At 43.1% G+C, this 26,799-nt stretch overlaps 1 protein-coding gene across 12 annotated transcripts in view; it reads right to left on the bottom strand.

Annotated features, from left to right (window-relative positions):
• MSI2 (musashi RNA binding protein 2) overlaps positions 1-26,799 on the bottom strand; it is a 364,912-nt gene that overhangs the window by 160,511 nt on the left and 177,602 nt on the right. For all 12 annotated transcript variants that reach the window (XM_067538055.1, XM_067538053.1, XM_067538056.1 and 9 more), the window contains exon 7: positions 12,459-12,507. In XM_067538055.1, coding sequence (XP_067394156.1) covers positions 12,459-12,507 — 49 coding nt within the window. The remainder of the gene's footprint in view (positions 1-12,458; positions 12,508-26,799) is intronic.

Genomic DNA, 26,799 nt, shown 5'->3' with positions numbered 1-26,799 from the left:
ACAGATTGGAAAATACTTCCTGTGTACGGTTCTCCCTCTAAAAAAATTAAATACAGAACAGAGGGGCTTTTTTTTGCTTGTAAATGTTAAACATAAGGACAGAGAGCAAGGGAGGGCTCTTGGAATCTCAAAGATCCCTGACTATTTTTACATTTATATTCATCTTAGAGCCTGATCTTTTAATTGGAGGCGTCTACATGAATCACTGGTTACGTTGCAACCTTGTTTTCTTTTCTTTTCTCTTTTTAAAAAAGCATTTGTTTATTTAACAAGAAAATAAAAAGACATCCCTGGAGTGCTGCTCTGGAAAGCAGATTCTCTTCCGTTCTTTAGGGACAGGGTTTGGACACATCTATTCCTTAGGTGCATTCTGGATAGCGCAGCTGTTCTTTCTTTTCTCTCTTTTGGATGCAATTTTCATTACTGGTATAAAATTAAGCAATAAGGTATGACAGACAGTACATAGCTGGGCAATTATTCGAAGCCTCAGGTGGCCTTATACAGCATGAGGTTAGGGGCAGAGTGACTGTAACCACCCGAGACGTTCAATAATCGCCTTGAAATGCATGGCCAGGAGCCTTATTCCTTATTATGAAATGGAATCTACTGGGAGGCAGGACTCAGATTGGCTTGAATGCATTTATTTTTACATCTAAAGTGAGGTGCCCCGTTGTGACGGCACCGGGTGCTGTTCAGGAAATTAAAGAGAAGGAAAGTGGATCCAAAAATTGGCAGCTTGCTGGCTTGATTTTTTTTTTTCTTCCCCTCCACCCCCCCTCCTCCCCATTAACTAATGTGGTGCTGGTGAAAAGCACCAGGTTTGTCAACCTTGGTGGAAACGGACACCTATATTCTTGGAACATGTACAGCATGAGTGGCAGCGATGCACATCACCCTACCATGCGGCTTAAACTCTGGCCTATGTGAGAGTGGGGATAATTCAGTCACAGTCTCCATTTGCTCCTTGGCCTCTCTGCTGATGCTGACCGTAAGAGGGGCAAACACGCCAAATATTAAGTGGCTGTGTATGATTTGGACAACTGCCAATTAGAAGCTGGACCAAAACCACCAGCTCATTCTACAAGGACCACCAAGTCGGCATTGGCTGATTACAGCTGCTCTCCACATGGGATAGATTTGAAGAGATGAAGCTTTTATTAATATACTTATTAAGCACTACATACATTAAAGTGAATACTTATAATAAGTTACAGTATAATGATATATTAATATTTATAACAAATTAGGGTATATTGTAAATGTATGTATATAAAATATTAATACACCACGTAGCATAATCAATCTAAGTAAATATGCCTATAGGTGTGTATGGCTGTACATAGCTCAGCTATTTCTCCTTGCTTTGATAAGGTCTGTAAATCGTGGATAATATTAACCAACGAATCCTCACAATACCCCTTGTGAAGTCTTTAAGCTAATTTTGGTAAACCACTTTAGAAAAATCCTAGCTGCTGCTATGCATCTTCAGATCCCCAGTGCCGTTCATGGAGGAAAAGTATACACTGCCTCCATAGTCTAAGGGTTAAATTCTACATCAGTGTTGAAAAACACACATCCTTAAGATGAATTTTACTAGCTGGGGAATGTGTGTAAGGAACCACTTAGGGCAGAGTGAACGCTTCTCTCAAATCAACTGTTCTCTCTAGAGCCCCCTTACAAAGTGGGAAAATTAGCAAGGGAATAAAAAGTAGTGCCATCTATAAATAACACCCCCCCCCCCCACTGGTTCTCTCTCACATACAACTTTTCATCCATAACTCTCAATGCATTTTACAAAAAGAGGCAAGTGTCACTGGCACATACATACATATGGCTGCCACCATGTAATCTCCTGGGTTAGATAAAATTTTAGGGCTAGGCTACACTAGAAGTGCTGCAGTGGCGCAGCTGCATTACTGAAGGGCATCTGGTCAAGACACCCTATGCGGAAGGGAGAGAGATCTCTCGTCGGCATAATAAAACCACACCTGTGCTTATGTTGGTGTGATTTACATCACTTGGGGTGTGTGATTTAGTCACACCTCTGAGCAACGTAACTTATCCTGACATAAGTGGTGTCAGCCAATCAGAGTTCTCACCTAGTCCGGCCTGTTTTACTTAAAAAAAAACGATTAAAAGATGATTAAAGGTTCATTTCCTAGCCTTGCTTCAGAAAAAGCACAATGATGTGAATGGCAAGAACTCTGCCCCCAAAAAACTACACAAAATTAGCACATTTAGGCAAGATTTTCTACTTATTTTAAATCCAGGCTTTTTCTAAACTGTTTTGGGACAATTTTTTCTTAAATTGCATATGAGCTTGTTTTACGTGAACCAGACAGCAATGAACAAATAATTTCAGAGATTCTGCATCATTTTTATATCTTATATATAAAAATGTCAATTGTGACTTCAGAGGTCAGTTACAAAAGTGAATTTCTCGCAGCCGTATAGAACATGAAAGGCTATTTTTCTCCTTAAAAAAACATTTGTCTTAGTCATAGCTTTGACAATATCTTACTAACAACATCTCTCCTGTCTCCTTCGATAAATAGAATGATTATACCAATTGTTTGTACCTGGACATATACTTTTATGTACTGATATTCACTAGTAAGGGACAATCCAAATGCCAAGCGCAATGCACTCAGATTCTTCCTTAAGAGAGGAATACATGGAAAGGAAATAGTAGACTATGCTCCCCATTCCACATGTGTGTTTAGATCTTATTGATATAAATAAGAGGTACCCCCGCATGCTAAAAGAGAACAAAAAGCAGCCACATATTTTCAGTCTGACTAATTTATTTTTAGATCAAAAACAACTGCACAAAGGTGTCCACAAGAAAACAGTGTCTGTCTTTGCTAAGAGGCTGCTTCTGAGAAATTTCAAGATGATAAGCGTTACACAGATGCACATGCCACAATGCAGTTTGGGTCTGATTTTCCAAAGAGCTGAACTCCCACGTAGGCGTTTAAATAGAGGGATTATCCAAAGAGTTTAGTATACTGGATGCTGAGCTTTCTGGGAAAATCTGGCCATAAATGCCCCAATGGGAGTGGCTGGGCACTTTCGTCAACCTGACCCTTGTTTAGGTGCCAAAAAGTGGGAGCTGAGCAGTCTTGAAAAAAAATCAAACCCCAAACTGTGGGTGGCAAGCACTTAAAGATCTGGCACTTGAAGAACGTTGGCATGTTCCCTGGTTTCTAGAATCTGCTAGTTCTGTTTAAAGCACTCCTCTCAGAAGAGGTACGTGTGCTGGGAACTTTTGCTGCATCTTTGCAGAAACCCATAAACAAATTTGATCCAGGTGTTGGGTTCTAATGGACTTGGCTGCGTGGCAATTGGGAGATCTGTTAACCCCAATGAACACGACACTGTTTGCACCATCCAGACAGATGAAAGAGGTCCAGGGTCATATGCCACCACCCTACCTTCTTGGATCATTTCACTGTACACGGAAGTAGTTAGCCACTCAGAAAACAACACTGGGGTGGGGAAGGGTTGTTGTGCCTTTAAAACCATCTAAAGTTGCATTTAACAGCAGTGATTACAGTTTGGGATAATCAATCACATATAACCTTTATTTTCCTTTCAGCATGTCCTATTGTTCAACATGCAGCACTGAAAAAATACGTATTGTGTACCACCCTGGCTACTGAAAGGAGGGCACAGATATAGCTTCAGCATACTCCAAAACAGTAGTTTTGAAGTGGGGTGCTTCTTAATACTTGCTAAAGAGTGTTCTGGTGTGGTCTCTGCAAAATTAACAAGTCACTGAGTTCACCCTCTTTTATGCCATCCTGACTCATTGCTAATCGATTGGCTCCTTTTCTAATACATCTGCTCTAGGAATTATTTTGGGGGAGTTCTCTGGCCTATGTTATACTGGAGGTCACAATGTCTCAGAGCGTAGGTTTCAAATTTAATAGTTGGGGGGAGGGACTTAGGGGAGTTGCCCCAAATTAATGAGAAAAAGTTTCATTTGCTCCATCTAGGGTGACCAGATAGCAAGTGTGAAAAATCGGGACAGGGAGTGGGGGGTAATAGGTGCCTACAAATTCCTGAATATTGGGACTGTCCCTATAAAATCGGGACATCTGGTCAGCCCACCTCCATTTCCAGTAAAACTAGATTAAACACCTTGGCTCCCCTGTCTTTTTGTCTAGACACCTTTCATCCATTGTTCCCTCCTCCCCTTTTCTAGCAGTCAACATTCACCCATCAATTCTTTTCTGCCTTGATAGATATGGCAAACAAGCCTCCACTGAAGCCACGCTGCCATTCCAGCAAAGAGATATGTAGCAAAACAAGTCAGCACAGCCACCGCCTAGCTTCATCAATTTGACACTCCAGGCAGCAAATTCATATGCCTTCTAGAGCTCTCTTACATAATGAAGTTAGAAGGACATCGTCTTGTGAGATTCTTTCCAACCATCAAGATCAATAACTAATGCAGAATTCAAGATTTTATCTGGGGTTTGCAAGGGTAACAAAATCAACTTTTTTTTCCAATTACAAACTAAATCCTTTCATTATTAACCCAGTAGTTTTCAATAGGCTCTATCAACTTCTATGGGCTAAAGAAAGTGATCTTCCAAAAAGTGTCGAGCATTTCTCTTTTTCTCTCTTTAGAGCGCAGAAAAAGTAGACTGGCAACATTTTCCTTCTGCTAAGCAATGGCTAATATTATTATCGACTAAGCTGAACCAGTGACTTCTGCCTTATAAGTATTAGCTCATCAGGTGCAAGATGCTGTAATGAAATTACCAAACTAAAAAAAGAACCATTGCAAGCTATTATTATATTGCATCGGAATAAACCAGGGGATTGTTTTTCATCTAGTAATGCAAGAGCTGACCATTCCAACAATTAAAGATTTAAATAGATTTTTGCATCCTCCAATAAATACAGCATGGTAGATAGGGATGAAATGCAATACCTTTGGAATACTACTTTTATTAGAGAGTGTCTAGTAATGGACAGCCAGATATGAGACGCCACCATGGGCAACAAAATGGCTAGCAAATCATGCTATTTTCATATTTTAGAGGTCCAACAGTGGTTATACCCAGTTACTGATAATTACTGTGAGTGGTACTTTCAAAACTTTCCATAGACTTCAGTTGAGAACAGAAATAAGCCAATGTTGAGCAGTTCAGAAAATCCACCCTGTATCACTTAGTATCCCTGTATCATATATTGGGGACTTCGATTTACTATTTAGTGTTGATCAAGTGCTACACATTTAGACAAGTTACACTGTATTTACTATCCTTTCTAGAAATAAAAACTGAATTTTAATATTTTTCCCCATTCCCTTGCCTGTGGTATAAGAACAAAAGCAAATCACAACAGATATTTTATCAACTACTTCTCTTTTCTCCTTGGCTTTTTTGAGAATCAAGATTAACCCAAAAGTGGTTTCAAGGATTGCTATTCACACAGTCATTGCACACTACTACATTGTAAACAGGTTTCAAAATCTAATCAGAATGTAATAGCCGCTGACATCTGGTGGGCTTCATACAGGATCGATATAGCAGAACCCTCTTCATTACAACAACCTGGTGGACAACTTACCAGCCTGATTAAAAGTGGCCACTTGTTCAAATAAAATGTCTGAAATGACTTACTGACATAAAACAAAAGAATAAAGACTACTCACTGCATTTCATTTAAGGTGATAATTGTTTCTTCTTTTCACCTTTGTTTGGCAGATTTAAGGATCCGGAATTTAGAATTTAATATCTATTTAGCACCTGCTCAAGCAGCAAAATGATTTAGCACTAGCCAATTACTTCCCCCATTAGGAGAAATTTGGGCTAATACTGTCTCGATTAAGCAGCAGTCATTGCCTATCACTAGGATAAAGTCAGTTCCCTGGGAAACAGCTTGGTAAGTGTAGCTGATCCTCGGAGGTGTTGAACACCTCCGGTAAGTTGTTGAGCATCCACAACTCCTTGCTCAGCTGAAGTGCTCAACACCACACAAGACTGAGATCCAAGTCCAGTTTAAGTGCCTATACTGGAGTTGGAAATGGCTGTGTCTCTTTCTACTGGTATTTCAGCATCTGTTAGCCCTGAATGAATCGCTGGTCTTCATTTCCCTGTCCTTTGGGTCTCTTTCAAACCATTCACGTAAGGACGCTAATAGAAGAGAGACGCTATTGAGTGCATGTAGTAAAACAAGACTATAAAAAAAAAATCAAAGAAGCCAATAAAATAAAAATAAAAATAAAATCATCACAGAACTGCTAAAAACTTGTTGCTTCCCTTCTTCCAGCAAAGGGGCTTTTCCAGTTTGCATTAAGGGGCTTTTTTAGAAGCAAAGGTGCCCTCTGTACATGTAGCCTTCAACTTCACTAGTTATGGAACTTTTCTTCAACTAATATAATGGAAAGCTGTTTTTGACAGGAGAATCCATCCTCTAAGGGCTTATCACTCAGGCTCGCACCTGATAACGCAGGGCTACCAAACACAATATTTCATCTTCCCCCGAAGTGTATATAAAAATAGCTGAATTGGAGCTGTTAAAGCACATCTCAGCAATAGCATGGAGCACAAACGTAAATGTTTCCCAGCGTCTAGTGGTTTGGAAAGTGCTTACGGCAGCGCAGTGCCGCACACAGGAGACGCATCAAGGATCACCTTGAGATCAGAATGGAAAGGCACAATGAGAGTCTTGACTGCGGGAAACAAGGAAAGACGACAACATCCCTGTTTGATTTTTTTCAACACCCTCCCTGCAGCCTCCCCCCATCCTCACAGTGGTGCCCAGCAGAGCAGCAATACCCTACCAAGTAAAGTAAATCCTTGGGTTTGGGCACCTGATAATCCTGTGAACAGAGTGCCATTGGAACTAGCAGGCATGAGCAAGGGTAGATATACGTGGGTTGTGTGTACAGAATCAGCCCTTGGGGTTCAGGGGGGATAGAACCCAGGACTTTTGTGTTTATAAACAAAAGCCTCCGCCACTTCAACTAATAGAGCATCTCCGTTAGCCGCTTGGAGTATAGCTTTTATCTTCTCTTTGGGTCAGCCACTAGGGGCAACAAAATTCTACAGACTTCACCCAGAACATTCCACATGTGCAGTGTGGTTATGCCACAAGACGATGCATTGTCTTGGATCTTAGGATTCTGCCTACTGTGCATCCAACCTGCACGTGCCAAGAAAGGGCAAAGACTGCGCAGCCTCGGAAGTAGCAGAGGAAGTAACTTTCATGAATTACCAAATGTAATTCTCAGACAGAGTAGGCAGATAATAAAAATTCCAGAATAGGAGCCTGCAAACTGATGCTGCAAAAGTCTCAGGAAAGAAGAAGTACTGATTTCATATGAATTTTGGAATACAACTCCTTGGGCCACCTGCCATGTGTTGCATAAGCCACTTCATAGTCTGCAGAGTTTAAGCAAAGAAAAAACAGAACCTGGACAGAGGTGAGTAGAAGAATCGCTGGAGCATGTTCAGTCTGGCCAAATCTCCGCCTTGCTGAGGAATTAGCCCCTTGGCGTTTCTTTAACTTCATCATCCGACTGAACCAGGTCAGAGAGGAAACTTAGCCACCCTTGTGCCAAAGACAAGCACCATGTAACATTGTTCTTAAACACAACAACTAAGTCAAGATCTTGAGTGGGGAACAGTATTTTATATCCATTTTCAGGGTGGCTGAGAAGAGGAGGATTGGAAATATCCTTAAAAATAAAGGAAATCATTTTGGGATGAACTTTCAAAATCAGGTAAAGGGCTTGGACAAAGATTTCCCATTACAAATCAATGGAATTTGGGTATTCAAATTTCTTTGGTTATTTTTGAAAATCTCAGCTCTGCAAGTTTGTTTGGTTTTATTGCTCAGTTGTTGGGTACTGCAATTTTAAACAGAAGTATTTTATAGAAGAGATAGCGGTGGGGGAAACAGATTACCTGGAAGTTTTTCTACTCCAGCAACCAGCAGTCACTAGCATCCCTACTGAAGCAAGCGACACAAACAATGAATAATTTAGGAGGAGTGGGGTAATGAGCTGAAGTCTCTCGATTCTGCCATGGAGAGAGGAATGAGGTAACATGCTCAAGCCAGCGGTCCTGGTGTTCTAGGAAATCGGGCTTGGCCACTATCCCCACACTAATTTCCAGAGCTTGTAGCACTTCTTGACTTTACTCAGAATACTCTAAACTTTTTGGCAGTCTCCCTAAACAAATGAGCTATATACATTACTCCAAGAAGCTGACACTTTTGTGGCTCAGACAATAACTGTATCAGTCAAGCAAGCCCGCACAAAGTGTAAACATAGGAACACTTAAGTGGCTACAGTCTGAAAGACAAATTACATAAACTGTTGAAATCTGTTTCCACTTGGGGGCAGAAACCATGAGCCATATCAGGTTTTTATTTTCCCCTGTAACATGTTAAAGCAGAGAGGTGTTTGTAGTGTAACGTCTATATCATACAGAGAAACCCATATACTGAGAGAGAGAGAACTACATCATTTAATATTACTGGAGATTCCCATTGAAAATAATCCTGAATCAACTTTTAGGGCACTACAAGCAATAAGGAATCTGCATCACTCTTGTGAGGTAGGTACGGGCAAATTACCTGGTGATTCTGCTTCCACAGAGATACCATTGACGTAGGAGTCTCACTTTTGGGTTTCAAAACTCCAGCATGCTTGAAACCTCCAAGTAAGAGTTCTATGACGGTGGTATCTTTAAAGAAGTACAATTATCCCCTTTCACAGGTGAGAAAAGAGACACAGAATGGTTACGTGTTGCCCAAGGTCAGTAAGTCAGCGTCAGAACCGAGATTAGAATGCAAGAGTTTCTGCTGCTCATTCCCACCGACCATGCTGCTTCAAAGAAAGACCAAATTACGCTGCCATCAGAGGCATATGCCAAATTTAAGACCTAATTTCAAATCTAAAGGAAATTATTTTCCAATGACACGTGCCATCAGTGTATCTGTGAGGAGGTCAACATCAACTCCTCCTATCAATATCCAGAGACAACAAATTATTATGCTAAGAAGCTTTGGTGTCTAATATAGCTCAAAGACCACAGCCATCAGATTTTTAAAATGTTCCATGTGTTTTTATGTATATATATTATACACAGGCTTTGTTGATTCATTTGCCCTAGTGGCAGCCTTCAAGAAATTAATAAGACAAGAACTCTGACTTTTAATTCCTAAATCCCAAGACTTTACAGGATTACATTTAGCATACATTCCAGGCAGTCAGCACAGAACATGAAGCTGGAAGGGAATGGCTGTGCTTGCACCCAAGATAAGTGGTTGTATAGTCAAGATGCTCATGGTCAGATAGCAAAGTGCTGGCTGCCTACCTAGCTAGCGTTTCCGCTAAACTGTTTCTCATGTACAAGGAGATAACTCCCTTCATAGACATTTGCCTGAGCCTGACTGAAATATTTAAAATGTCAAAATTGACAAAATTTCTGAATTGCTAGCTTTAAACTAACAAAAAAAACCAAACCAAACCAAACCAAAGGACAATGAAGAGCATTTCCCCTGTGTTTCTCTGAACAGCTATGGGCTGTTCAACATCATTTGAATGTTGAAATTTCAGATACTGGGGAAAAAAGACGGATTTTTTTATTTTAAAAATACTTTTATGAAATGACACATAGCTCTGTTTTGTCTTCTTCAAAGGGGATATCTATTCTTCTTGTAGTTTTTGCACCGATTTAACTAAAATGGATTTAGTTCAGCAGGACACCCAAATACAGACACACACATAACAGTATAGCTTGCAACCAACACAAGCGAAACTGAGGCCATGTCTACACTATGGGCACAACGGTGGCATAGCTATGCTGCTGTAACCCTATAGTGCATACACAAACTACAGCAATGGGAGGGGGTTGTCCATTGCTGTAGAAACTCCTCCTCCCCAAGCGATGGTAGCATTCTTCGGTTGACCTAGCTACATCTATACTGGAGGTTAAGTCAATATAGCTATATTGCTCAGAAGTACAGATTTTTCACAGCCCTGAGCTCTGTAGCTGTGTCAATGTAGTTGTAAGTGTAGACCAAGCCTGATATAAATGACTGTCTTCCCATGAAGGGCTTCCACTGATTTAGTTTTTAAACTGATTTAGTTAAAGAAGTGTAAAAACCATGTGTAGACAAGTCTTCAGTCCTGGAGCCTCCTCTCAAGCGAAGCAGATAGCTGTGTAATTTGCTGCTTTTACTGCACTGACTGCCCCTCCCTGCTCCACAGGGTCCTGATCTCGGAGAGCCTGCCTTAGCCCTCCCCTGAAAGATGTGAATAGAGATTTAGCATCAATGGAAGGAAGAATGATTTTGCAGTTAAGGCACTGACCAGAAAATTCAGTGATCTGAACTTAGTTACACAGGCTTCTTGTGTGAACTTGCGTGCGACACTTCAGTCTTTCTGTGTACCAGTGCCCCATCTACAAAGTGGGAATAAATTGCATTCCTCCCAGACATTGGCTGTCCTGTCTATTTAGACTGTAAGCTGTTCGGGGCAGAGATGGTCTTTCACAAGGTGTTCATATAGCATCTGGCACCATGTCTCAGTCAGGGACTCTAGGCATTACTGTAACACAAATCAATCAGTAATAACGATAAAACGGTAATTTCAGCATGGGTGGGATATGGAGATCACAGCTGTGATTCCAGCTCCACAAACTCGTCTTCCCCTCCTTGTGGGCACGAGTCGATATTCAATCTCATTTGTTACATTTCGCAATCTTAGCTGGAAGGCAACACCAGAAACTCAAGCCAAACCAAATGACTGGTTCTGCTTGCACTTCGGTAAAGCTGCAGACAAGGAAAGGTATCAATAGAAAATGAATGTCATCTCCCTCCAGGGCATTAATGAATTCTTTAAACAAACAGCAAAGCCCCGTGCTTGACACCCAATCAACTGCCTTCACTATTTCCATTTTACATGGCACCACCACGCTGCCTGCGAGCATCGCACCAAGGAATCCAAACCAGCCACAAAACATACTCCCCATCATCCATACGTATCTACTTGTTGGCTCTTGTTTTGTCATAAGCTCTTTGGAGCACAGATAATCTTTTTGTTCGGTGTTTGTGCAGCGAAGATAGGAGATGAAGGGACTGGAGGAGGGAGACAAGGGACAAGAGGATCCCAGAGGGAAGAATCGAAGCGGATCTAAGTGCCATGCAGGTGCGTTGCTGTGCATGTGGTCAGTGTCCTGTTAGCCTGCAGTTCTGAAGCTCTAATCAGTGACTCCAGAGGAGCGGGACCATTTTGGAACACAGTCTCTGAGCAGCAGCAGAGCTGTGAAACGATTATAAAGGGATAAAGGGTGGCCCTGTGCCTTCTAAGAAAAAACTGAACTGGTATATCCCAACAATAGTCTCCAGCCTATAGTAATGCCCTTTAATGCTGATCAAAGAAATTATACAGCTGGATAAAAACAATAAGAGCTTGTCTACCTGGGGAAATTGACCAGCAGAATTATAGTGGGATAAGCTAAACCAAGAAAAGTCACTTTTCAGAGTGCCCACATGGGGAGTTACACTGGCATAGTTAGAATGGTATAGTTATATCGCGATGTTTGCGCAGGTCCTTTTCCCTGTATGGACAAGCCCTGAGGATCAGATTCTCAGGCACAACCTCTAATACCGGCATAATGAATTTGCACATTGAGGTACGCTTCTGGTTGCTAGTATTAAGTCTTGCACACGCATTCAAGTGTACACATGCCCTGTGTGTGTGTGTACATTTAGAGAGTGGGTGGAAGCCAGCTGGCAACGGGGCCCAATCTGGTCTAAGGTACATCAAGGTAAAGGAATTCCAAGTTAAGGTTCTTGCTCATCCTCAAGTACAAACAGGCATCACAGGCTCAGGCGGATATCTGTTATGGGGCTACAGAGTATGTCATGCGTAGAAACCATGGAGAGGTGTGAGTGAGGGCTCATCCCCTCAGTACTGAGGGCTGGACCCACTTGCCATATATCTTCATTAGGCCAGCAGCGGGGTGACCAAGGAGAAAACTTTGAACATTTCTTCCAGCTCTAAATGTTACTCTGCCCCTCTCCACTTCAGGATCAGATGCCTAACGACCCCCCACTTTGCCACACTTTTATCTCCACAAAAGGCTACCCATCCCAGCAATCCTCCTCCCACCGGAGTCAAGCTGAATAGGACGTTCTTTCGGCCTCAGAGACAAGTCTCTATAAAGTGGCCAGAAGAGTTGTCGCCGTTGAGAAATCCAAGCTACCCCCAGACACACACAAAAACCGAGACCCAGGCCCACCCAACTCTGTTGTGATCACAAGACATGGGTAGCTCATTCAGATCCCAGGCTCCTTGCATGGCACCACTGAATGCTGCTGTTGAGGCCACTGGGCCAGCCAGCTGAGCAGTGTTACCTTCCCCACACAGAGTTTCTGCATTTGACAATTATCAAATGTGGCATCTGAACTCAGATGCTCTCTCTTACCTCTATGCCTGTTGGTAGTCTTGTCAAACATAAGCATGGCATCCTCTACCTGCAAGACAGAAGATAGGGAAGGCGTGTTTTAGCACATTTGCCACCAGGCTAATGAAGACATACAAACAAATCAAGTACTGTGGAGACAAGGTTGGGGTAGGGGCAGACGCAGCTCAGGTATGGCAGGTCACATGGATTCATCAGATCTCATTTCCTTTGCTTGGAGTCAGCTCTTTCTTTTGGAAATCTGCCACTTTCAACACAAAGCCTAGTTGGCATTTGATCCTAGAGGGAAAATGCACTTTTAAAGTTTTATTGCCCTAAAAAGCACAAACATCCAAGTAGCTTTTTCCTTTCAGCTTTCTTCTGAAGCAGCTGGAAAGAGATAAGGAGGGGCCCCAGAGTCATGGATGCAAATCAAGCCCAAGACGTCTCCAGTAAGTATCACTGTGCTGGATGGGAATTAGAAGATTCCGAAAAGTATGCGAGGGGCAAAATCTGGTCAGCCAAAAAGGTATTCAGAGATTTTCAAGAGGCCTTTTGAAAAGCAACAGGAGGAAGGGAGGAGGCTTAATTTGCATCCGGTTTGGCATTTCCACTTCAGAAGAGAAGGTTGACTGATGAAATGTATTGAAGTGCAAGAAAATCATTTTCAAGTTTCATTACTATTTGCATGATTTATGCCACCTACATTTAATCTGTCCAGCCACACCTAAATTTTACCCTTATTTTTGAATGAGGCTGTGTGGGGGTTTCTTTTTCAGTATATTGTATTTTAAACTGTTCAGAGACTCCAGGAACTTCAGCAGGCTGCTGCTGCACCCTTATGGAAAAGTCCTATAGAATTTAACAGAAAATTAGAACCTTGCCATAGATGGCTTTAACTACTATTTAATAAAGAATGATCTCTCTGCTATAGAAGTCCACATGAGAGTGAAAAACAAACATACAAACGCCAAGCCATAGAATGGATCTCATTCTTTATTCAACTCTATAGTTTTTTCACAATAATTTCTACAGTTGGGTTCATCCCTATTGAATTCTACAAAGGATTTCACGCTCTCCCCGCCCCGCATGCCCTAAATTAAACAACGTATTATTTACCCACTCATTTTAGGAAAACTGGTTTCTTTGAAGAGTCACTCTGCGATGGCAGCCACCCTGTAAAAATTACCATGCAGCTGATGCAGTTAGATGATAGTCCCCTAGGATACATCAATCTTGCATGCTTTAAGCATGCGCTGTGTTACAGCCTCAGACTTTGCAGGGCAGTAGCATAATTTGGGAACGTGGTTGAAAAACAGAGGATGGACTTGTCCATACTACAGTGTTGGAGGCGGCTTCCATGATACAGTACAAATTGCAGCACAGTAAAACCTTAAATTGTGCTTAGGCTCCTTTTAAACCTCATTTCAGCTAACACTGCTTAGTCTAATTCACATTGGTTGCAAAACTGTATTAGAAACAGCCTGAACAGAAAGAATGTAACATGCTCCCTTCATTCTGTGTAATCCTTCATCCCCAGCATGTATGGGATCTAAATGAGAATCCAAACTCAAGTACGTACATCATCATGTCGCCCCGCTCCCCTGCCTTACCCGATAAACAAAACAAAGTCACAGGTGTCAGTAAGCTCAGAGGGTAAATAAGGACAATCCCCCTAGCACTCATCTGTGCCCTAGGATTACGAGTTGATCAGAGCTTATTAAAATTCTCCAAAGTCCTCCAGCACGCTAGGATCAGAATCATGTTTAGCACCTCGCCCAGTTTGTTTGAAGAACATGCATTGCTCTTTTTCTTCACCTACAGCCACCCTGTGCTTCGGAGGAGGCAAAGTGTGTGCTAAACACCTCTTAGTCCCCATGCTAGTTAGTCTATGGCACAGCTTTATTTATGACTGTTCTCACCGCAAAATCCTTGTCCAAAATCCCAATCCCAGCACGGAGAGGGCCCCATTTGCACTATAAATACAAACATAACAAGAGGCCCAGTCCTACCACTGCTGTCATCTGATTCAGATGCAACATAATTAAAATGTAGTGGGGAAGGGTTCTCACTACTGTAACCAGGCCAGAAGCTTCAATCCCCGACCAGGGATTACAAAGTCACGGCTTGTACAAGGATTTGAACTGCTCTGGACATCTGAAGCACAGGGTGAGTTTCTCTGGCCAGGGATAGCCTGTAACCCATGCTAACAGAGCGTGACTCTTTAGCCTGCTGTAGCAGCTAGACCAAGACACCGCGGCTGAAGTTTATGTTTTGTTTAAAGACTGCTTTGGTAGCTAGGAAACAAGGGCTGAACAAATAGGTGCCCAAAGGCATTGCTTTGCAGCACTCATCAGCAAGGGGAACAACTCTGTGTCCAAAGGGAAAGTAATGCACAGGGTGACGTTGATCCTTCTACACCACATTTGTGCCCCAGATGACAGCACTGAGCTGATTAGCACAGTGCTAGTCTCTGTGCACTGTTAATTCCCCAAACTCCCCCATCTTAACTGATAAACAGTTTACTAGGGGCAATGGAAATACACATCCTTCTTTACAGGTGAACTACAGAAGGAAACAAATGCACTGGCCCTTTACTCATTTCCCCATATCTTCTCTAGAAATACCGTGAGGGACAAGATCTGGACTAGAGTTGTGTAAATTACAGCTTCTTTTGGTTCACTAGCAATTTGAAAAGAAAAAAAGTTAATTTCAGGCTAAATGAAACACTTAGGTTTGAGTTCAAGCACTTTTTAATAGTCTTGGTTTTTGTTTTGTTTTTTAAAAAATCAGAGGACATTTTTAAACAAAAAGTTCTTTTGCACCAAAAAAATCAAAACATTTCAATTTTTGAGCTGTTTTTTAAATAAAATCAAAACAAGTCAGCAAAACTGACCTGAAACATTTTGGTGCTGTTGAATCCGCACTTCTCTCTGAAAAAAGTGGTCTATGAAAAGTTTCACTCAGCTCTGATCCGGACTTCCCTCCCACTGCCGGACTGAGGGCTTGTCTGTGCTTACAGCGCTACAGTGGCACAGCTGCACTGGTACAGCAGCGGCGCTGCAGCACGTCAGATGAAGACGCTCTATGTCGACGAGAGAAAGCTCTCCATTGGCATAAAGAAAAACAAAACGCCCCCATGAGTGGCATAAGCTATGTGGGAGGGAGAAGCTCTCCTGCCCCCATAGTGCTATACATGCTAGCATTTATGTGGGTGTAACTATTCCAGGGGGGTGGAATATTCACATCCTTGAGTGACAGCAAAATTATACCAACGTACGTGGTAATGTAGACATAGCCTTTGTGAAGACACCACCTACGCTGATGCGAAAGCTTCTCCCACCAGCGCAGCTACTCCACCTACCCAAGAGGCAATACTTTATGTTGATGGGAGAAGCCCTCCTGTTGAATAGCGCTGTCTATACCGGGAGCTAGGTTGATATAACTGCGCCATTCACCGGTGTGGATTTTCCACGCCCCTGAGTGACGTATTTATACCGACATAAGTTTGCAGTGTAGATCAGGGCTAAGACAGTCGGATCAGGCTGAAACCTGAACTGCAGCTTTTAACAGCCCTTTTCTTCCTCAACTGTAGATCGCACGAGTGACAACACAGGCGTCAGCCTATTGGACAATCATCATCTCACTCCTCCAAGCACTGCCAAAGTCCCGATGACAGAGAGGAGGGATGGTCTTGGTATTGGACTGGGTCTCAGAAGACGCCAATGTAATTCCTGGTTCTGTGTTTTGGTTCCCCAACTGTCAAATGGAGATTTATGATGTCTTCCTTCTCACCTCTAGAGTGATTTCAGTGGGAATAGGAACCTAATTACCTTTACAGACTTGGCTCAAAGCTCTTTGGGGAAGCAACTGTCTCTTGCTATGTGCTTGCACAGTGCCTAGCACAGTTGGAACATGTGCATGGCCAGGGTTTGAATGGGCAAAGTCAATCATAACAACACAGACTTCCTGGGCTGGGCTGAGGGACATTTCTGCCACTTTGGGTGAAAACCAAGTGAGCTCAGCCATCCTTGTGAGATCTGTGCTTTATCCACACTGGGAATAGGCCTGTAAAAGTTTTGGCTCGGAAGCAAAACCATAAAGGAGAAATACAAATCCAGGTGTTCAGCTCTGAAATCCTGCAAAATTCAAAGGAGTGAAGTAGTTCTTTAGAGCTGAGTTTCTGATTTTGAGCAATTTCTGGTTAAAATATACCCTTAAAAATCAGCAGAGTGTTTTTAAGCCAGCTGGTGCGCTTTCAGCAATGCCTAATTGGTTATCTTTTCTGTTTCCTAAGGTCAGAACGTTTTATCTACGTCTCTGCCCTTTCTGAGTTAACCCCACCCCACATTATTTTTAGGGCAGCCATTGTAACAGAAGAATAGCCTCTTTCCCACATAGTCCAGTGACACAATAGGACTTCTCAATAACTCCTGAATAGATAAAGTGCAATGGCAAAAGAAAAATTCTATTAACGCTTTACAAAATAAAACATCTAAGAACCACTTAGACAGAGGAGAGAGACAAATCAATATGGATAAGGCTGCATGCTTAGGAAAACTTTTCACCAGTTGCAAAAGTAAAAGGGAAGAGAGGGAACTAAAGGGGATGGGAGGGAAGAAACTTATTAATTCAGAAAATCCATCAATGCTATGGAAATCTGGCAGAACAGCAAGAACTGAAACTAGAAGAATTTGAATATACAAAGTGCTGAATAGATTGAAAAAAAAAAAAAAAAAAAAACCCACACTGCCTCACATACACAACTTGTTTCTCACGGTTCTCTGTGAATCAAACACAAGCGGCTTGTTTCAGTCTTCAGCAAAGAGAAATAAGGCACACAGTAAAGGTAACCGGTAGTAAACCCCGTAGTAAGCAAATTGATCTCTCTCTATTTCGGGGGAGTGAAGGGGAGCAGGGAAAGGAATAAAAGATCCACACAAATGAAACTCAAGTAGGTTTGGTAGCTCTGCACAATAAAGATCCACGAGTTAACTCTTTGCTTCACCCTGGAATTTCTTCTGTTGGGCTACATTGGGGTGGCTGGATGCAGCAAATCTTCCAGGTCTTGGTTAAAAACATGCAATCATTAACTTATCTTAAAGTATGGAAGTTAATCTAGCGAGATGCAACTGGAAAACAGGACACCTGGTTTCTATTCTGAGCTGTGATACTGACTTGCTGTGTGACCCAGAGCAAGTCACCAATCATAATACTTAGCACTTTCATCTGTAGACTTCACAGTGATTTACACAGGTGAAAAAGAATAATTATCCCCACTCTACAGATGGGGAAACAGAGGCAGAGAGGTGCAGTGACTTACCAAAGATAAGCTGCTGGCCCACTGTGCAGGGCTTTTTGCGACGCTGACAACGTTTGTACACATTGTTCTGAGATCACTGGAAGAAACACACTATAGAGGGGCAATGTAACCATACCATAATGTAATTAGCTAAGGCGCTCACTTTTCTACCTGTACTGTAAAATGCCTAGTGTAACTCACTGATTACACAGCCCTCAGATACAGAGCCTGGGTCTTTAGCTCAAGCTGTAGAGACCCATGTTTTTAGCTGTGGACATCCCTGCTTCAATCCCTGTGTATGGTCAGAAGGTTGCCATCACATAAGAATCCTCTTTAGGTACGGAGAGAGGAAATACCCAGCAACATGCAACTGAAACTGCACACAACTGTTGTGTTCACAACACAAGCCTTGTAAAACTCTCTCCGCTTCCAGACAACCTGCCCTCACAGAGCAAGCTGAGAAAGTGGGCTTTGACATATGCCCTGGTGGCCAATGTTTGAACTCAGTCAATCTGAAGGTACATCTACACTGCAAAATAAAGTGTGTTCTTAATTCAGTTTAGCTACCTTGCGTTAAAACCCGAGAAGACATGTCAACTCAGCTTTTAATGCCTACAGGGAGGACTGGGTTTGAACGTGAACTGCTCACCCAAATTAAAAGCCAAGTTGATGCGTCTTCTCTGCTTTTTAATCTGAGTAAAGAACATTATTGTTTTGTTGTGAAGACCTCCGCTGAGAGGGGAGAAAGTTCCAGAGTCCTTTACCTGAAACTACCTGCCACCAAACTTCATGTTTAAATCTGGGGACCATTAAACATGGCATCCCAGCTGACCTCAACTGTTGTAGAAAGAGGAGGTCTCACTCCTCCCATCTCTGCTCTGATACAGAAAGCGGAAGCCTTTTCTACAGTGGATAATCCGAAGAAGGGATTCTTAATCAAAGCCTGGGGGACTGTGCATTTAGCAATGGAGCCTGGTGAAGTTGGGTGAAGAGTGAATAGGAATCCCAGCAGGAAAAACAGAACAGTTCAAAATAGAACAGGTTATCAAGAGGCCAGAAAGTTGGGCCATCTGATGGCTACTCAGTGGCTGTTATGAAAAACGTATTTGTCCCACTTGCTGTGGGCAAGCATCTGTATTACAAAACCACCTCTGCAACTGGTGCCCTTCCCGGGAAGCAGCAGGGATGTCAAAAACTAAATGGGAAAGGAGCGTAAACATCTCTCTCACCCCTTCAAACAGGCTGAGATGTTTCAGTGAAGAGAAGTCCAAATCTGAAGTGCTTCTGTCCCCTCAGCTCTGGGAGGACAGAAAGGGCTGTTTCCCTGGGCTATCCACTCTGACACTTTCAACGACAATAAGTTCCCTTTGAAGGAACTTCATGTGCCGTAGGCCCCAACGAAGAAAGAGGAAAAGAACAAACATAACCATTCGGGGTGGCTCATTTCCGAGCCCACCAACCTCCAGGCAGGTCACCTCCCTTGAGTTTCATGCAGAAATGCTTCACAAGAGACTAATGCTCTGAAAAAGGACTCCGCAATCTGCAGTGTTACTTAAAAGAAAACCAGTAACATATACAACCAAAAACAATTATCCCCACATAGCTCGATGTGGCAGCTTACAGGAGCTGATTAATCCAAACTAATTAAGAGCCGCAAATGAGAGTATTACAAAATCACTCGCAAAGTCTCAGCACTTTGAAGAAAAAAAAAAAGTGCTCTACGACTCAATAGATAGATAATACTAGTAATAAATAAATGGAGACTTAGGCACTCTGAAAGAGCATTTTTCCACTCTTCATACACTCCCACACGCACCTGGCTCAGCCCCTGAACAAAACTACAATAGGTGTCTTGCATAAAGCGTAAGTAATAGGTTTTAGTTTATTTAATGTTTCTTTTCAATCCACCCAGGGTGCTGGGAAAAGGGAGAGATACACTGTGTGGAAGACGGGAAAGGGAAAAAGGAAAGGGGGGGGGGGGGTGGAGAGAAGACTGGAGGCGCCAAAGGCTTTAATAACCTTAACAGTTCCTAGGGTTATTTAAAATACACCTGACCCGTTCACAAAAGGATCTACAGAGATAAATGTGCTCGATTTTTTCCACTTTAATAGCTGCATATATTTAAAGCAACAAAATGAGGATGACCCAAATAAAATGCCTATTAATTATACTTCAGGATGCTCTGAATTGAATGCATTTCATTCTGCTCAGTCTAAGAGCATACAATATTCTTCATGCACTTCCCCCCCCCCCCCCCTTTCCTCTTAAGGATTTGTAACTCCTCTCTCCTTTGCCACAGGGCAGGCTCAAACAGCCAAAAGAGAGCAAACTTAGCGACATTTCAGTATGGACCAGGTCCTAATGGGCAAGGTGCAATTGAATAGCTCACTCTCTCAGGTGGCATTTTCAAACAGGCTTGGCTTTGGCCTAATTCTGCTCCCACTGAAGTCAATGGTAACTTCAATAGGACAGATTTAGAGCACAGGAAAATCCCACCCCCCTATCTTCAGCAGCTTTTATTTCGACGATCCTGACTTGGGGCCTGATCTCCAACCAACGGAAACCAACAGGAGTGTTTCTATTGAGTGCAGTGGGGAGAACAGGGCCTGTTTAACAAGGCTAGTGAAACTCCAGCAGTGCCTCTTTAGATTTGTGCAGCTTGGGACTAGGGAAGCTGGAGAGGACGGGGCTCAGGATACAGTGGTGAAACTCCCCCTCATCCCTAAACCCTTCCTCTCCCTTCCCAAAAGAGGAGTGTTTTTTGAAGGAGGCTGTATAACGTAAGTGGGCTGGAAAACCCAGCTGGCTTCAGCCTCTTGCTTTTTTTAGGCTGAGAGCTCAAGTATCCAATATTCTTATCTTCTTCCCCCTCCCCCCCCCATCACCTGCCCAAAAAAGCAGCAAGACAAATGTAAATATTCCCCTCTCTGCCTACTCGTACCCAGCACTTCTTCTCCCCCCGCCATCCACCCAAGGGCTTGCCATGGGATAGAACCCTCCATCCAGCAAGGTGCTTAAGCAGCTGCTCAGCTTCAAGCACAGGAGCAGTCCCACTGGGGAGAATGAAGAGGAATGACTTCAGGGGGACTGCTCCTGTGCTTAAAATTGAGCACGCTCTTAAGTGCTGCCGAACTGGGGCCAGCGAGAGCAGACATGACGGAGCTTCAGCACTCGAAAGAAAGAAGGCACCAGCACCTGGCAAGGCAAGCGGTCCCATGGGAGCAGGGAAATTGCTGGAGACCCCCCCCCCCACGTACACAGAGTTGGTGGGAAAAGGCAGAGAAGTGGTTGAGTTAATGGAAGGAGGGGGAGCACGCTACAGATGGAAATCACAGAGCAAGTCAGAAGACAATGACTCGACATTAGCCGCTTATGGCAAAAAACAGTTGCTTTCTGCGCCTCTGACAGCTGTCACGTGGAAGTGGCATCTGCTGTCGGGCTGCTGGCAAGCGGCCTCCTGGAGTCATGAATGCATGTCTCTCCCTTTCAAAAATCCACCTCTTACTTTCCCTGTCATCCAACTCCTCTACAGCGAGTTGCCTTGGTGAAACCCAAGGGAAGGAAACAGCTAGGATTTGCTTCCAAGCTTCCTGCCTCTCACGCATGTAGGAAAGACATGCATGTTTCACGCGTGGTCATGTGACTTTGGCATGGACTGGCACATGAAAGGGATGAGCTATGTAAGCAACAACAACTAACTCTTGTACACCAGCACTTACTCACACCAGTAATCCTACTGAAGACCATGAGTCCACCTGCATGAGTAAATTAGGGTGAACATGGGCTCCACAGTCTTGCACACGGCACTTTTCATTTATAGATCTCAAAGTGGGTAGGTAAAAGCATCATCATCTCCACGTGCCACGTGAGCAGAGCCATGCAGCGCATAAAATGTATAGCTGCCCCAGCTCAGAGGGAAACCTCCATTGATTAGTGCAACCTTGCCCTGCTGGGATATTCATTTGCATTCCCATGAAACAAATGCTGGACTGCTAATTGCACAAATCTCTCTCAGGCTCCGAAGAGTGGGAGAAGAGAGTTTATTGCTTCTGGATGCTGAAATCCGCAGCCTGTCAATAAGCTAATCTTTTCTAATATGTATATAGAAGATACAGATAGACATGAAATAAAGCACCAGAACAGAACCGCCACCAAAAATCCTCAGCCCTCATTCAAGTCTACAGCCAAACCACCCACCCCTGTGTGCAAACTACATAACTCTCACAAACTAAGCAGTGTGAGCCATGATTGTTACTGGGGTGGGAGACCTCCAATGAAAACCCAAAATGCTACAGGGAGTTGTTCCAATGAATTGGTAGGTGGCATAGTTTCTTCTGACACAGTATGGAGCCAGTGCAATGTTATGGGCCATTCTGTGCTGGGAGTTGCCAGGGACTGACAAATTTACTCGCTCACTTGTGAATGATGAACTGGCAAGCAATGGGACATACACCATCAGTTTCTGCAGAATATCAATTTTCTTTAATAAAAAAAGACGTTTCTAGGGCTTTTGAAGATAACTTTCCATGGGAACTGAACATAAATCAATGCAGCTTTAGTTAGATACCTACCTTTTAAAGTCTTCACCTTCTATTATACAGTATAGTTATTAAGCAATTGTCACGTTCCACCCCAGTAATAGATGCATTTTGGGGGCGAGAAGAGAAGGTAAACGGTGTGTGTGAAGCAACTCAGCAACGCAGCTTTGTAAAGCACTTGTGGAGCCTTTTGAAATAGAAGGAGCCACACAGATATTAAACATGTATATTTAATATCTTCATTACTGTTATAGTGTTATTGTGTAGATTTTGCTGCATGAATGAGCCTGAGAATCTGAAGAAAAAGCATCACATAAAGTTGGAAATGTATAGTTTGCATGTGTGTGGGGGAGAAAAAGGGGATGTGGAAAGGTATAACATATAATTCTAGATTTCCAAGTTTAAATTATGCTCTCTCATTAGAGTCGTGGTCTCATTCATTCATTAAAATCTGCACTGGGAAATACTATAGGTTTACAGATGTAACTGATGAAGACACAGCAAGCACTTCCTCCACACGTCAGGTCATGTCATCAAGAAATCTGTCCCAGTTCAAAACATGCGTCTCCAACACATTAAAGCCACCTTGAGAACTTACGTTAAAATATTTTTTTTTCATGTTTATGTCTGCATCAACACATGGAAAGATTAAGATCTTTTTTGTTTCAAGCACTGTCAGTCTGATTTAGTGCAATGTTTTTCATCTGCTCAAGGTAAAGAGGAATTAGGCAAGACAAATGAAATAATGCACTATAATCTAACGTTTGGCAATTCAGATTAGATTCAGAGAGAAAGGAAATTAAACAAGGATGACATTCAACCACACACATCTGGGTTGTGTTTTGGCTTCCCCCATTTGCAAACTTTACAGCTCTATCAAGTCTTTAGCTCTTCACTGGAAGTGTACTGGGTAGTCTGGCCTAATTCCTCAAATTATTTATACACGTTACACAACTCATACAATATTTTGCTTTCTGAAGCAGAAAAACCTCTTAGCTGCTAGTAAACTGTCAGGTACTATTATTTTAAATACCCCTGTGAAATCTAAGAGCCAGCAACGTGCTCATGCAGATTTACTACCTTCCCCCATGTAAATTAACAGAGACAAATGCATGCAGCATGCCAGACCGTCAGAAAAAAATTGCTCCCCCATATCAAGTCTCAGGGTTTGCTTACAATAGAATTAAACAAAGAAACAAATACTTTAAACATTTCCCCCTTTTCTGTAGAAGATGCCCCCCCCCACACACACACACACACACTTGCCTCAGTAGTTTTTTTTTCTTCCCCTAATGCAGTTAAAGTGCTGTTCATTTATTATTGAAATTCCCTCAAAGCTGGGCAAATCCTTTAACTCTTTGGTTTTTAATCTCAGGTTGGAAATGGCATTTAAAATCCAGAGCCAACTGTCCTTGCTACTAACTAGCTTTGTCCACTGAGCGCAACACGACCAGATCACAAACTATATTTCATAGCAGTATATTTGCCTGTGTGGGGAGCAAGACTGGAACACGGTTTTCAAACCTTGGTCTAACCAAGGCTTCAATCCTGTAATGACATCTGCGTGGGCAGACCCGCTCTCAAATGGAGTGCCATTGAAAAGTGTGGTCCCTGCCCACCATGGCCAGCCAGACGATATTTAAAGAGAGTTTAAGCCCCCGAATGTGGCTGGGGGACCTTGGCATTAGGGCCCTGATTCAACTAGGGATTTAAGCACACGCCTAATTTTAAGCATGCAAGTACTCCCGTTGTCTTTGATAAGACTATATCTTTCTGTGACTGCCGCCAATTTAGGTGACTCACTGGGGATAGAACTGGAGACCTCCAGATCTAAAAGCATGAGCTACTACAGCTTCAGCTAGAGTCAAGGCTGTTAACATAGCCATATCCTCTGCGGATTAGGCAGAGGAGGGTCCAGTAACACACACTCCCCTGTGGGTTATACTTACAGAGAGGCATGCATTTAAGATCCTTACTGAGCGTTTCCCAGTGTATAACAATGCTGGCTTACCAACCAGAGGCTAACATATTATGCTCCATGATAATAATCAATACCGTACTGTGCAAGAACAAATTTCAATGCCGGTAATTCTTCCCCCCCAGCAGCCAAGTCTTTAAAAAGTCTTCTTTAGCAATTACAGCCAATAAGCCACAATTTTATTCAACACACATGTATCATTGCAACTAATTTTGCCCCATCAGGGCTGAAATTTAAACCGTTGTTCAATCACGTTTATCTCAGTGCTCGCTTACCAGCCGTGACATGGCAGCCAGAGTCCCAAACGCTTGCCAACAAACACGGCGGCTAGTCTTGGACTTCCAATGCCCCTGCAAAAATCAACACATTATTCAACTCTTAATGCACTGGGGGAGACATGAAAAGGAGCAGTACCCTCCACAAGGCATGGAGCTTTCTATAGCATGACAAATTAAACACCACAGGCAGGAAGAAGCCTCTATGGTTGCATCTTCACTAGGAAAAAAGGCACTCTCTTTCCTCATGTTAGGTAACATGAAGCAGCTTACAGGAGGCAAAATCTTAGTGAAAACAAAGACTGTGTAGCTTTCAAACATGTTAGCAGGTAAGTAGAAACACTATGGGGGAGGTTAGGTTTACCTTGACCTTATGTTAAAACTACAGCCTTGTCTTCAGTCCTGAAGAAGGGGTATTTTTTAACCTCAGGGTAACCAATGCACTGGAACTACCCTGATATAAAAACACAGCGCCAGGCACTTCAGTTTTATTCCAAGGTAGGCTCACCGAGGTCAGACCTACACAGTAAAACTAAAGAGCCGCATCTTCACAGTGTTTTACCTCAGGGCAGCTCATGTGTCTTAGTTACTCTGTGGTTAAAATAAAAAAGGCGCTTTTTATTTTAAAGCAGTGAAGACAAGGCCTACAACTGCTTTGTCTTCCTGAGGCTTTTACCTCAAGTGAGGTAACACCAGATTAAAAACCCCCACACCTTTTCTCCTAGTAAAGACCAGGCTTCTGTAAAGAAATTGCAAATCTAAGGGATTCTGGTACCCCTTCGTTCCACACACGTGGCCCCTGAACCAATGTGAATGGATAACCAGCAGAAGGGAAGGAAAGTAGAGACAGAAAGGTAAGAAAAACAAACAGGACCAGTCCCAGTAAAACACAGGAATGTCAGTTTGCGGTGATAAAGATCTCGTCCCCTATTCAGCAGAATGGAACGCATTAAATAAACCCTTCAGTAGCATTCCTCAAAAGGAGAAGATACAGGCTATTCCAGTAAAGCTTGGGGGGGGGGAGGGAAATGGGGAGGGGAGGTTGGACCAGGGGAAGCTGATGGAAAGAGAAGGAAAACTGTCTCTCTATTACATATTAAGTTACATATGAAGGGTATGAGACAGCAGACCTCAGACACAGCTGCTCCCTAGACACTGTCATGTAGGTCTCCATTCCCCCACGCTCACAGACTGCATGGAAAGGGGCAGGAGAAACTGGTCCAGCAGAGGGTCCTGGCACATTCACTCACCCAGTCACCCCCGCTGGCTGCCTTTCTCCAACCAAGACGGTACCATTTGCAGCAGCAATTGGGCTCTATCTGCGGTATTTCTAAGGTGCCTTTCCCCACAGGAACAAAGTTGCAAACAACAGTTGTGCAGAAAGCACCGGGCACCTAACAACCGTTCTCCCCTCTGTGTTCCACGGCAGAACGTGCGTTTGCTTTGCTTTCCGGGGTGCTGTTCGTTAAAACATTGTCGTCTCATGCTTTGGTCTGAACGCAGACAGCCTGGGTCAGGCTCCTCTGGAACTGAATTCCACAGCCGGTCCCGTGGCTGACAACAATCCCCCACAGCACCTGGATGGCCTTCCCTTGGGTCTCCCTAGCTTCCGGGAGGAATAGGGGAGGCAGTGTAGCCTACTGGATAGAGAAGACTGGGACTCAGGAGACCTGAGTTTTATTCCCAACTCTGCCATTACTCTACTGCGTGACCTTGAGCAAGCCACTTTCCCCAAGCTGTAAAATGGGGACAATGATACTGACCTCCTTTGTAAAGCCCTCTGAGATCTGTTGATGAAAATCACTCTATAAGAGCGAGGTATCTCAAGGTGCCATTGCTGCTCATTTGAGAGCAGGGTAATGGTGTTCATTTCAGCTGAAGCAGAGATCACAACCAGAGAGGTTTGTAAGTGCTAACGTGGCTTTCTAAATCCTACTCTGCAAGGGATGCAGGTAATAAGAGCCTGAAGGTTACGTCCAGGCCCCAACAGTGGTTTACTGCATTAAAGTGTGATGGCCAGTGACTCAAATGGAAAAAGGGGAGAATTAGGAGTGATATGCATAAAGATCTAGTGACCAGGATACAGCATCATTTTTGCCTCTTCTATCTCCAGGAAGCCACTAGTTTAGCACTCAACCCGAGTAACAGGTATATAAAACAACGTGCTGCGTGTGGTGTTATTTATGGCCGTGCATCCATGGAGGTCTGTACCACTACGCACTTACTAACCTCTCAGTGCAAAACATCATGGAATGTTTTGATCCAAACAGG

The sequence above is a fragment of the Emydura macquarii genome, unplaced genomic scaffold, assembly GCF_026122565.2.
Source record: "Emydura macquarii macquarii isolate MOO-44397 ecotype Brisbane River unplaced genomic scaffold, CSIRO-AGI_Emac_v2 contig_450, whole genome shotgun sequence".
NCBI lineage: Eukaryota > Metazoa > Chordata > Testudines > Chelidae > Emydura > Emydura macquarii.
This window is presented reverse-complemented; position numbering and strand designations above follow the sequence as displayed.